At 34.9% G+C, this 12,544-nt stretch overlaps 1 protein-coding gene across 7 annotated transcripts in view; it reads right to left on the bottom strand.

Annotated features, from left to right (window-relative positions):
* Positions 1-12,544, bottom strand: part of PPP3CA (protein phosphatase 3 catalytic subunit alpha) — a 335,265-nt gene that overhangs the window by 69,319 nt on the left and 253,402 nt on the right. For all 7 annotated transcript variants that reach the window (XM_004465503.5, XM_058294927.2, XM_058294930.2 and 4 more), the window contains 2 exons: positions 11,604-11,749; positions 7,031-7,170 (listed from right to left, as the gene is read on the bottom strand). In XM_004465503.5, coding sequence (XP_004465560.1) covers positions 7,031-7,170; positions 11,604-11,749 — 286 coding nt within the window. The remainder of the gene's footprint in view (positions 1-7,030; positions 7,171-11,603; positions 11,750-12,544) is intronic.

The raw sequence follows: 12,544 nt of genomic DNA, 5'->3' as shown, positions 1-12,544 counted from the left end.
GTGTTTAAGCTAATTGTTTCTCCATAAAATTTACCTAGCGCAATTTGCAGAACACTTGCATCATTAGAAGAAATTCACTGGAAAGAAAAGCTGTAGAAAATTTAAAAACATATATAATCAAATACCCTTAAACTTTCCAAGAAAAGCTAACATTTTTTCTAAACAAATTTAGGAAATATTTTGAGTATCATCTGGATTCCCATTATTGGTGAACAACCTCCCTGGGATATATTAAAGTCTTGAATAACATTTAGAAAACTCTCTACAACAACACTTTTGCTTTTTAATAGAAATGATCATAAACCATAACATGCTCAACCTAAAAAGCATTTAAAAAGATATATATGCAGAATCCTAGGAAAAGCAGAGTTCTGAACACCTTAACGCCACAGAAAAGGGGTTTTTAACCAGGGGTCCATGGACCCAAGACTTCAGGGTGTCTGTAAGTCTGAACTGAAAAAAAATCAACTTATGATCTTGATTTTCTCTGACTTCTAATTGAAATCTAGCATTTCCTTCACTTATGAATGTTTGCAATAAATTAAAGTAGTATCCATTTCACCTGACTGGCAAAGGGGTCCGTGGAACAAAAAAGGTGAAGAAGCTTTGCTATAGAGAGAGTTGGAAAATCACTTATTCCCCGATAATTTATCCAAGACCCACTGAAGACCTGTTCCATTTGTTGGAAGTACTGTAATAGGCAGGGTGGATGGGAGGCATGGGAACTTCAAGGTGTGATTTCTGTCCCAAGGGTGTTTACAATCTAGGTAGGAACGTGGAGTGCGGCTGGGGGTTTGTTTAACCCTGACGGGGGGTCTGGAGGGGTCAGGCTACACCGCAGCAGCATCTGAGGCTGCGGCAGACAGCCTCAGAGGGGCTCTCAGGTGTGGAGGACGCACGGCGAGGGGAGGAAGAACGCCGCGGAGACCAGGTCTGTGCGCAAGTCTGGTCTATTGCGGAAGGGGACACAGCTTTATAGGGTTAGGGACTGCGTGGAGGGATTTGATAGGTGCGGGCGGGTACTGCTTCCTGATAGGTGATTGTAAGCGGTTGCTAGGCAGAGGGCTGGCTGAGAGGTTTGGAATAGGGGAGGGGAAAGGGGGAGTGAGAGCTGGCCGGATGTTGGGCTAGGCGGGAGATAGAAAGGGGGAGGGCAGCGCCGGCCAGCCGCTAGCAGCAAAGGCCTAGTCAGGCATAGTCACCTTATCTAGGCCCAGTGGGCAGAGGCGGTATCACCTCTTGCCGCACTGTTTGCTACTGTGACAAGCCGGGCGCCCTTCCTCCCACAGTGGAGTATTTTAAAACAACAGCAGCAACAATTTAAGACTGCAAACACATTTAAGACAAACAGAACAAGTTTTGTATAGACATTACAAAGGAAAAAGAAAGTATGTGGCCTGAAATTAATCAGAGAAACCTTTCTGAAAAATATCTATCTTGTATAATATTTTAAAGGAAATATTGTATGAGGATTAGATGATATTAATAGAAAATGGGGCTAGAATTACATGCAACGAGAGGGAGAAGGATAAGAAATAGATTGCACATGAACAGAAATAAAGGTAGAAAAGACAAAAATGAGAGAAATGGTAAAAAACAAACAACAACAACAAAAATGCTGGGCACTAGAGCAAATAGTTTCTATTAGATACATTTTGTTTATTATTTTTGTTTCTTGTTCTATTAATTAATGTTATTAATGTTAGACTAAATTCCTTCTTCCAGATTTTAGACTCTTTATCCATGACATAGCCAGCAGGCACTATTAAAATGCTTTTACATGTTTTTAAGCCTTTTCATGGACTTTCCCTATGTGATTTTTCACCCCTCCTGGAAAGTCCCCTACTCTTCTGCCAATGCTTAGCTAAATTATCACCCCTGAACTCTTCCCTTCACTCCTACCTCACCCCCAGGCATACAAAGCAGCCACAGCCATTATAATTCCATAGCATATGTATCTAATAAATCACTTATCATGAGGTACTTTAAATAATGTTTCTACACCTTTTCTCCAGCTATACAGTGAATACCCAAAGAGAAGAACACTGTTTCATTTGTTTTTACGGCCTAAATGCTTAGCAGCGATCTGTCAGTTTATTGGAGTTCAAGCTGAATTTCTGGAGTAGCCTCAACAGGGACAGTTAAGCGGGTGAGAGGTGCAAAGAGTTTCTTTCCTTCATGGGAGTTTCAGCAAGGTGGAGGCAGGCAGGCTGCAATCCCCTCCTAAGGCACCAGGAGGAAGCCTTTTCCACTCGGCGTCCTTACTCTCCTGACACCAGAGTCAGGGAGGACTGCTCAGCTATTCTGCTTCTTGGGGTCTGGCAGGCCAGGGGCACTAATGGGGTGCAAAGGGAACTTAGCCCTGGGGTGCCTGGGGATTTCCCAGATGCTGGATGCTAGCAGGCCTGGTTTTTCCTAGGACTTGCTGAGTTTCAATCTTTGCCCCAGGGTTCTCCAATTAATTTCATTTTATCCACTAGGGATCAAGTCCTGAAAGGGCTCAGCTATTCCTGCCAGAACTTCTCAAGAGCCTAATTCCTCCCTTGCACCTGGCTACTACTGCCTGCCTCGGGAGATGAGGCTAATTCTTACTTAAGGCAAACTTTTAATTGAAGAATAACATCTAGGTAGAAAAGTACACAAATCAGAAGATTGGAACCTAATTATTTCCACAGAGTGAACACCCTTGTAACCAGCTCACAGATCAAGAAACAGAACATTACCTGAACCCCAGGCACTCATTATGTTCCCTTCTAGTCACTATCGCCTCCTCACAAAGGCAACCACCATCCTGACTTTTAGATAATTTCATATGGACATGGGATCGTACGTATGCACCCTAGTATCTGGCTTCTTTCACTCATCATTATGTTTATGAGATTCATCCACATTGTTATGTATAGTAGGGAGTTCATTCTCATGTGCTGTATTTAATTGTATAAATATGCTACGATTTATTATTTCTTTTACTAAATTGACATTTGCGTTGTTTCCATTCCTTGGCTATAATGAACAATGCTGATATGAACAATCTTGAACATGTCTTTTGGTGCACATGTTTGGTGCATATCTACTGGATGTAAAACTAGGAGTGTGGTAGCTTAGTTATGTGTCTGATTTGCTTTAGCTGATACTGAAGCAGCTAAATGTAATTTGGGATTAGAGATGAAGTGAGACAACTCAGGTGGCCATCTTTCCAGAATTCCAAAGGCAAGAGTACCTCCCCTCGTATTTTCATGAAAACCACTTTCTCTGCCTGCCAGAGCCATCTCCAATAACTTTACTTGAATGTCCTACTCATCCTTCAAAGTTCAGGTTTGGTAACAGTTCTACTAGAAGTAGTCCCTTAACACCCAATCCATTACCAATATGTGTGTGTGTGTGTGTGTGTGTGTTCTAACACCCTGCACAATTAATATTGAGCTATCCACCTTGCATTTTACTTGTCTGTTTCTGCTTATCTATCTCTGCCACTAGAATGCCTTTCCCTCAAGCAGGTTTTCTGGGTATTTGTATAATTTAGCAGAGAGCAAAAATATACTAGGAGTTCAGCTAATGTTTGTTAAATGATTGAATAAGTTTGTAAATATTCAAAAAGGATAGCCATGAAAGAACAGTATGAATAGGGGGTGAGAGGGAATTTCAAGAAATTACAAAAGAAAATCTGGAATTCAGAGTGGAAGGATTAGGGGATGATTTAGAAGCTGTTAATATTATTTTAAATGTATCAGTAAAACATGATAACTGGTTAATGACGATTTCAATGACAGAAGAAAAAGCAAAGATGCTCCCAAGGCTTGCATGCCTGGGAGAATGAACTGTTAACAAAAACAGAAAGGGGAAAACAACAACAACAGCAAAACCAGGAGGAATCACCAGTGAGGACTGAGAAAATGGGGGCGGTAAATTAGCTTTTTCAGGCAAGGTGAGTTTAGGTTACATTAAGGTAACAAGAAAAAATCTAGATTAAAAAAAAATCAGCAGGTAACTAGAAAAGGAATTTGAATGAAATTTGAGCTAAAGAAATAGAATGAGATGAAGGGATTAGACATAGACTTGGTAATCAAACTACAGAGTTTACAGTTTACAGTGAAGCTATGGGAGTAGGTGAGTTTCTAGGGAATGTGTGAAGAAAAAAAATGTCAAAAGCAGAAGGAAAACAAAGGAAGAGGCAGCAGAAAAGGTGGGGGTCTGACTGATAAGTTAGAGGAGAAGTGGGATATGTCAAAACAAGGAACCAAGAGAATTTTGAAATGCAAGCGTTGGTAGGTGAGTGTCAACCAGAAAAGTTGGGCAGCATGTGAACAGAAGAAAGCCTGCTGATTTGTGATTAAGAGCAGTTGTGATATGAGTGAGCTGCACACCTTGCAACTTCAAAAGCACTTCAAAAAAGGACTGCCAAGGCGGTCTTCAAATCTCAGAGATTAGAGAAACTTTAGATTGTCTAATTTAACACTCATTTTAAAAGCAAGGTTAGCCCAGGACACATGGTTCCATGATACAACTGAGGCAGAGATAAAAAACTGACAACCCAAGCCCACAATCAGTCTGCAATTTTGTTTGATTTATGTGGTGTGAAAATGAAATTTTTACCTCCAATTTGTCATTACCCCCACTAATCTCTATGGTCCAACACTTGGCCTACTTCAAGGATTTTAATTACTTATCTGGATATCATAGTCATTTGAGTTTGCAAACCCAAGTCTAAGATTATAAAGATAAAACAAAGTTCTTATTAATTCTTTCCTCTCTGTCACATTGCCTATCTATATACTGAATGAAAAGAATTGAAAAATACTACTAATGAATTTTACTGTAAAACTCATTTTACTTAAATCATGTCCCAGACAATATTTTAGATGGTGGCATAGTGAATTAAATATGCAAACATATATAAACATACAAGATAAAACTGAAAGTTGTGGGTCAAAAAAATCACCAGTAACTCAAACTGATAATTTCTACCAAGTGCCTACACCACTTTTATTGTTCACATGTGTCCCTCTAGACCAACGTTATCAACCACTAACTTCAGAGGAGGCCTTGAAACCTTCAAGATGACACTAAAAATAAAATGATGATCAAGAAGTCCTCGGAGAACAAGAAAGAGATTTTTTTCTTTCCTTAGATAAAACATAACCCAGACTACTTTATCATTTGTCAGAGTTTTCTAAGCTGTGGATTTAGACACACAGCCATATATTCTATGTATGTCATGGCTAAAGATCATTATCTATTAAGGACGTCCGATGAGACTAGTTAAATAATCATTAGGTTGAGAAAAAAAATGTGAAAAAATGCATAATCCTCTAAATATCCAGTTGATGGACTTTATCCCTGAAATAGACACATCTGTATCCATATTCATGAAACAAAAATAACATAGCATTATATAAGTTCAAGTGGGTCTTTATTCAGAATATGATGTATGTGGATAACCAATCAATAAACTAATAGAAGAATGCTATGCTATGAATAAAATATTAATTCAATGTGGCTCAAAAGCAAAATCAATAGTTCTGTATTTTTCTTGATGTTATATTATTAGAGCACAACTCAGTGGTATTAAATAGGTAATTTAACTACCCACAGTATAATTAGGGATTTAACACCAGATTTGAAAAATTGAACACTTGGCTTTGATACACTTCAGTAACACCTAACTTTCTGCTAAATGTTTGAACATCTTGAATAAAAGATTACTCCCAAATTAACTAATTATTGAAAGGAAACCTAAGGCTTTTCAGAAATACTATACCATACATCTTTTCAGCCAAAATAAGACTCTTGGCTTGGTACCCAAATTTCCAAAACATTGACGTGAATTATAAACTTTCTGATAACTAAGCGTGGACTAAGCCTCCTTATTAATGTTTATAAGAAAAGTTATTCTTTGAACGATGCTTTGCACTATACGGGCTTTCTCCTCACAAACTTTAATCTCTCAGTCACATCAACAGCCTGTTTCTGCTACAAAGAAAACTTAATATATGGAGCAAAATGTTCTACCCCTTAGTAAACCTTTGATCAATGTTATACAGAAGAACGACAGCCGCTTATTCCTTAAGAGAGAAGATATCTTTAAGCTGGATAGGTCTTAAAGAATTCTGCCACCCTTGCCACTTGCTGAGTGGTCAGTAATGGAATTAAAGCAGTAACTTCAGTGAAAATCAGATTTTGTTTATAAATTTCAAAAAACACAGAATTTAAAAGTCTCCAATTCTTTTAAACCCTTTTCCCATCTTATTTTGGCAACTTTCACATAAGCTCTGTCTAAAGATAAGGGAACCTAGTGAAACTGAAGGTAATTGTAGCTGGCTAAAACTGAGGTGAAAGAAATTCATGAAAATGTGCAGAAACTCAATTGTTTTAAAGATTTCATTCTGAGATGTTATGTAATTTTATGAAATGGGCAAATATAGATTTGCAAATATAAAAATTGCTATAAAATATTTTCAACTTGGTTTGTCAGAGGGATAGAAGTGAATTTATTATGGTACCTATATCCCAGGTAACTGCTAATTTTAATTTATCTAGACAGCTTGGTAAATTTAAGAAAACTTAAGAATAACAAATATAATTTGTTTAAGCAATGTAAAGTTGTTTTTGCTTTAAGCTATGAAAACTAGTAAAAATTGTAAATGTGATTACATAATTCAATGGAAAAATTCCGCTTTCTTCAATTTTTAAAGAAAAGCAAATTTTCTGCTAAATATTATTGTCTTTTTCAGCTGTTTTTCTACCTTTACATAACACTGCCACTCCAATGCCTTTTGCCCACCTTTTCTCCTCTTCACAGAAATTATATATATCACATTTATTTATTTATTCACATATCCATGTATTTATATGTTCAATTGCAAGCACTAAAAACTCATTTGAAGTAGGCTTTCCAAGTGAACATTTCACTTATATTTGTTTCCTAGGAAAAAGTTGAACAAACATCATGCATATATCAAATAAATGGACTGAAAAATTACAGCATTTGTTAACCAAAACGTGTTCCAGTAGTCACAGAGTCTGTTCTCACCTGTAGAAGTATGAACACCCCCTGACTGTGTTGTGAGTGAAATGTTCCTGAGTCTTCTCATTTCCAAAATCCTCCAAGGGGTCTGACCACAGGATATCACACATAGGTCCATAAGCAGGTGGTTCTTTGAATCGGTCTAACTAAGAAAAATAGAAGACAGAGAGCAAAATACTAATCTTTGGAAACTTGAAATTCAGAAAAATAGAAGAAACCAGAATCATGCAGTGTCCACCTTTCTCTCCCCGACCACAATGCAACGTGAGCTGCATTCTATCTTTCTCTCTTCCTGTTTTCATCCTTCCTTTCTCCCCATTCTACTCTTCATCTTTCTCTCCAGTTTTCCTTCTTCTTCCCCCTCCATGAGTTCATTTATTATCTGCCTTCATCTCACCCTCCATCCTCCTCTTGCCTGTTTTAATTCCTACTTTCTACTCCTTTTCCCCCTCTCCTCTCCTTCCTTTTATCCTTCTTTTTCTTTTCTTTTTTATTTACTTTATCCAAGTGTTTCATTACCAGTAAATGTAAGTCTGCACCTCTGTTTCATTTCTGGGGAGTTTTATTTTATCTTTGATGTGATTCCCATTACTGCCTCCAGTAAACTATGATTTAGAAGTTTGGAGGAGGAACAACTTATACTTTTTGTATTTTAAAAAATGATTTTTTTTTTGCTATTTTTAAGTTTATTTCTGAGTTGCAAAGATTATTTCCCCTTCACCATGCTTTTGGCATTTTCCATATTCCCCCATTCAATCTTAGCTGCCACAACCAGACAAACAAAGTGTGAGCGCCTTCTTTTTCTTGCATCTGTAGTGGATTTAAAAATGATTTTGCAGGCAAAATCGGCTATGCCAGTACTGCACATCAAACCACACAGTATTTTAGTTGTGACACTGAATGACACCCATTCAGTAGGGACTAGGTTTTTAATCAAAGTACAAGTCTCCTTCAGTTTATCCTACTCGATAAGGTATGCTGGGTACAAAATCAAGAGTAATGATAAGCAGTGAAATAAATTCAAATTTAGCTGGACATTCTTCTCACAGTTCTAAGCTTTAAAGTTTTGATTGAAGCCCTCATATGAAATTCCTTTTTCCAGCTATAATTGTTTAACAAAGTAATGTTTCAACTTAAAATCATGCAATTTAGATGGCAGATGCAATATAATAAATGGAAACTACATTTCACCAACAATTTTAAAACACTGTCACTATCCTTTAATTTATCCTGATTTAACTGTAATTAAAGGATCTTTGGCAATATTAATAGATATGGAGCCTCTTCCTAAAAAAAGCATAAAATGGTTATGAATGAAAATATTAAGAACTAATTTTCTTCACATTCAACACTATCCTATATTTTCTCATAGAAATAAAAATCAGGTGACAACCAATCAAATTATTTTTTTCTGGGAACATACAAAATGATGTAAGTAAAGGTTTTGCTACAGACTACATTTTACTCATATCTAAAAAGAATGAAGTAATATTCATATTTTCAACAACTAATTAGAAACTTTAATAAGACAAGACTCTGTATTTCGACCTTTATGCCAGTCATAAAATATTCATTGCAAACTTAGACTTCTAACTTGTTTAAGAAATTTAAATAATTCATGCTTTCAGAATGAGGCATCCAGAAAAAATAATGGTTGTTCATAAAATATGTTGAATTTATTTCTGGGGAAACAAGGACATATTATTAATGGTAGAACAGCAAAAGAGGAGACTTTCTGATTAATGTGAATCTCAAAAACCAAAGATTTGGCAAGGCAACCAGAAAACAGAATTTACTGTGGAAAAATTACAAATTGCATTCTAAAAATTAATACTCTATGAAATAAAAATAAATAATATGTAATTAATTAAATAAATTAAGTGGGGTATAAACTCTAATTGAAAAATGGAAAAATGCAAACCTAAAAACCATTTTATGGCTAAGTCTCTAAATTAAAGTCTTTTGAAAATTGAACATATTATCTGAAACATGCCTGAAAGTAAGTTCTGGGGACTGAGGGTGATTTTCTTTTCCTTCTTTTTTTTTTTGTAGGTGATGTTTTAAAAATCCACTTAATTTCTGTTGAGATCACTAGTCACTTACATCAAAAGAGTCCACCATTTCCCAGAAGAATGAACTGGTCACATTCATACAGAAAGTAAATGCTTCTGTATTAAACTTCATGACTACATTTCAGTGTCCTGTTTCTATAGTACTTTAAATACAAAGCAAATATCAACATTCTCCTTATGTGCAACAGAACACTAGAAACAAATGTGTTCAAGTGTCTTACAAAAACACCATGCAGGAAGGAAACAGAGGTTTATTTATTGTATTTCTTTTCTGTTTGATCTTTAAAGTAAAAATTATGTATTTCCATTCTAATAGGAAAGCAAGTAAAAATATTATTGTTTACCTGAACCTCTGAACTTTAATGGTAGAGTATAAGATACAGTTATAATGTTTTACTTCCTTTAATATGATTTTTTTTTAATTAATGAACTTTTAAAAGAATACTAAATTCATGGTAGTAAAAATTTATGATACATAAAAATATTCATGATTTAATAAAAAGCCTTTCCTTTTAACACCATGACTTTCATTAAAAAAAAAATAAACAAGTTAGAATCACATAAAAATAGTTATTCATTTTGCAGTGGAGTCAAGAGATTTTGGGGTGATGACTGCATTTTCAAGAAAATAGTCTGATACTCCCTACCCTTTTTATTTTCTGAAATACAGAACTTTAGTCATAAATTCTATTCAAATAATGAAAAAGTTATTTTAGTGAACTCTTAACTAATCCCCTTTTTGAGAAGAACAATTGGTAAGTTTCTCAACTTCCATCTATGTCCATGAAACTTGATCAAGGGAAGAGAAATAAAACATAAATGTATATCCCCATGCCCATTTGCAAATGAAATAACCACCCTCATTTGTCCTTCACTTATTCCATTTTTCCATATCTACTGCAGTAAGTGGTTATCAGGTTACTAATATAATGCATGATACAGGAATAGATACAATACTTGATTTCTTTCTCCACTGAACACAATGGAAAAAGCACTATTTACTATTTAATAACTTAAGGCAGCTGATAGAATGTACTTGTAATGCCCAACATATAGATTTTCAAGGTTTAGAAATGAGGTTTTGAAATTCATGGGAAATGGGGAAAAAAAAAACGATTAAATGACAATAACTTAAAAAAGTGGTATCAAGGGATTCATTGTCTTTTGTGCCCATAAATGATAAGAGTTAGAATTTGATATGTGTTGATGATTATTCTTAAGGAAACCTGTATTTAAACAATACATTCTGTACTCTCATTGAGACTAGCGCATTACTTGTTTGAAGCCAAAGTCTACTTACAATGCATTATTAGTTTTAAATAAAAATAAGTAGTACTAAATAGTATCTTTAAAAAAATTGATCAAAACTCAGATTTTCATAGTGTAAATACAATAATTTAGAACAATGTGACCAATTTACTCTTCCTAAAATTAATGGCGAGAATAATAAAAAGTTAATAATTATTTCCACCCCCTCTCTACTTCTTTGGGATTAGACAAGTATATTTTATTAGGTCTTTACAGGTAGGGGAAAGAAGGTTCTACAATATAGTTTTCAACTGTTTGTAATTCTCACAAAACAGCATTTAGATTTCGTAGATGGAAAGCTTGGTTGTGAACAGTTTTCCCAACTGCATATATTATAAATATTAATGTGAACAAAATCATACCAGGAAAGAATTTTAAGTATCTTCTCTGTGTTCTAGGTGATATTTTAAGATAAGGAAACAATTACATTGCTCTCTCTCTTTCGGGATTTAGGCACAAAGAAAAATACGTAGAGTTTTTGATCACCATCATGTTTTCTTACACTGTTGAAATGACCACAATTATGAGCATAATTGAATAGGTGAAAGATTGTTTCTTCTATTTCATAAACCTATCCCATATTATTTCTTTTTCTCATGAAAAACAAAATGTTCTTCCACATTCAATCTAACTCATATTTGGGCTGACTAAACTAACAGTAATAGCTACTGTTAAATTAAGTAGAAAATGTCTCTTAAAAACTCAACAATTTTTCATGTAGCCACTCAATACATTCAATAGAATATCATTATTGCTTTTGTTAAACTGTTACTTAAAAAGTCTTTATCTGTGATACATAACAGATGAAAAAAACATAATATGGACACATTTTAAAGGTCAAGTTGTAATATTTCCCCAAATACAAAGCAAAGTTTCCAGCTGCACATGGACAATGAACATAAAATGGACCATTTGAAACAACTCAGATGAAAATTAAAAGGTCTATTTTTTTTAGGGGTAAAATGTGATAAAAATATCACATAGTAGTATGAACCCTGAGGATTTAGATATGAAAATCCTTCCAAGTATAACTACATCTTCCTTTCTAGATTAAAGTTTAACCCAAAGAAGAGCTTCATGACCACTTCAAATTATTGTCAATCAAAAAGATCAATTTATTTGATGGCAGGGTAGTTAACGTCTTCTATTTATTACTTAAGCACACAGAATGACTAGACTTAGAAAATAACAGAACTTACTTTTCTGATGTCATCTAAAGTATTAATCTCTGGAGACAAGCCACCATGCACACAGAGGAACTGCTGGTTCATCAGGGCAGCCAAGGGCAGGCAGTCGAAGGCTTCCATACAGGCGTCATACACACGTTCGGAATACTTGATTTTACCTTTCAGAAGGTGATAACACACACGCAGCTATTTAATGATTTCAGTGCTAGGAATATGTTATTGAAATAGCTTTTTATAAGACGTTTTCTTGCCAGAACCATATTATTAGCATAAAACCACACACTGTAAAATTCTAGAACATAATTTAGGAAGTATTTTTGAAGAGTTACATATTAACTTTTCTTTCTATAGTGTTTTGTTTGCATTGCTCATCCTATTTTATAATTTTTAGTAACATTTTGTATTGTAAAGGAGAGAATTTTATATACATCCTTGCTATTTATTGGCAGATGTATCACAAAAACATATAAACAAACAACTCAAAGAACACTGACCAATAGAAAGATGTCCATAAAGTTGGAGATTTTCCTGAATTACTGTATAGACAAGGAAATGGCAAGAAACAAGGTTCTGAAAGTCATTTCTATCTCACTGAACATTGGTTTTCCATTACCAACTTATACCTAATATTTTGAGAGGGAAGATCTTCATATTCCACTAAATATAGGCCTAATTGACAGAAATATGAATTTCAATGGACAAAGGGGAAAACTAAGAGGGGAAGAAAATGGATTTATATGAAGTACTCGCCACTCCTAGTTCACTACAATTCCTACGTCTCAAGGAAGTAGTAATCTTTATCTTATAAAGTCCACTGCAGGCTAGTAAATCTATTTGGTCTAAAACAGGAGTTCTTAACCTTTTTTTGTTCCATGGACACCTTTGTCAGTCAGGTGAAATCAATACTACTACTTCTTTATTACATATATTCATTAGTGCAGGAAATGATGGAT

This window comes from Dasypus novemcinctus, chromosome 1, assembly GCF_030445035.2.
Source record: "Dasypus novemcinctus isolate mDasNov1 chromosome 1, mDasNov1.1.hap2, whole genome shotgun sequence".
NCBI classification, from domain to species: Eukaryota; Metazoa; Chordata; class Mammalia; order Cingulata; family Dasypodidae; genus Dasypus; species Dasypus novemcinctus.
This window is presented reverse-complemented; position numbering and strand designations above follow the sequence as displayed.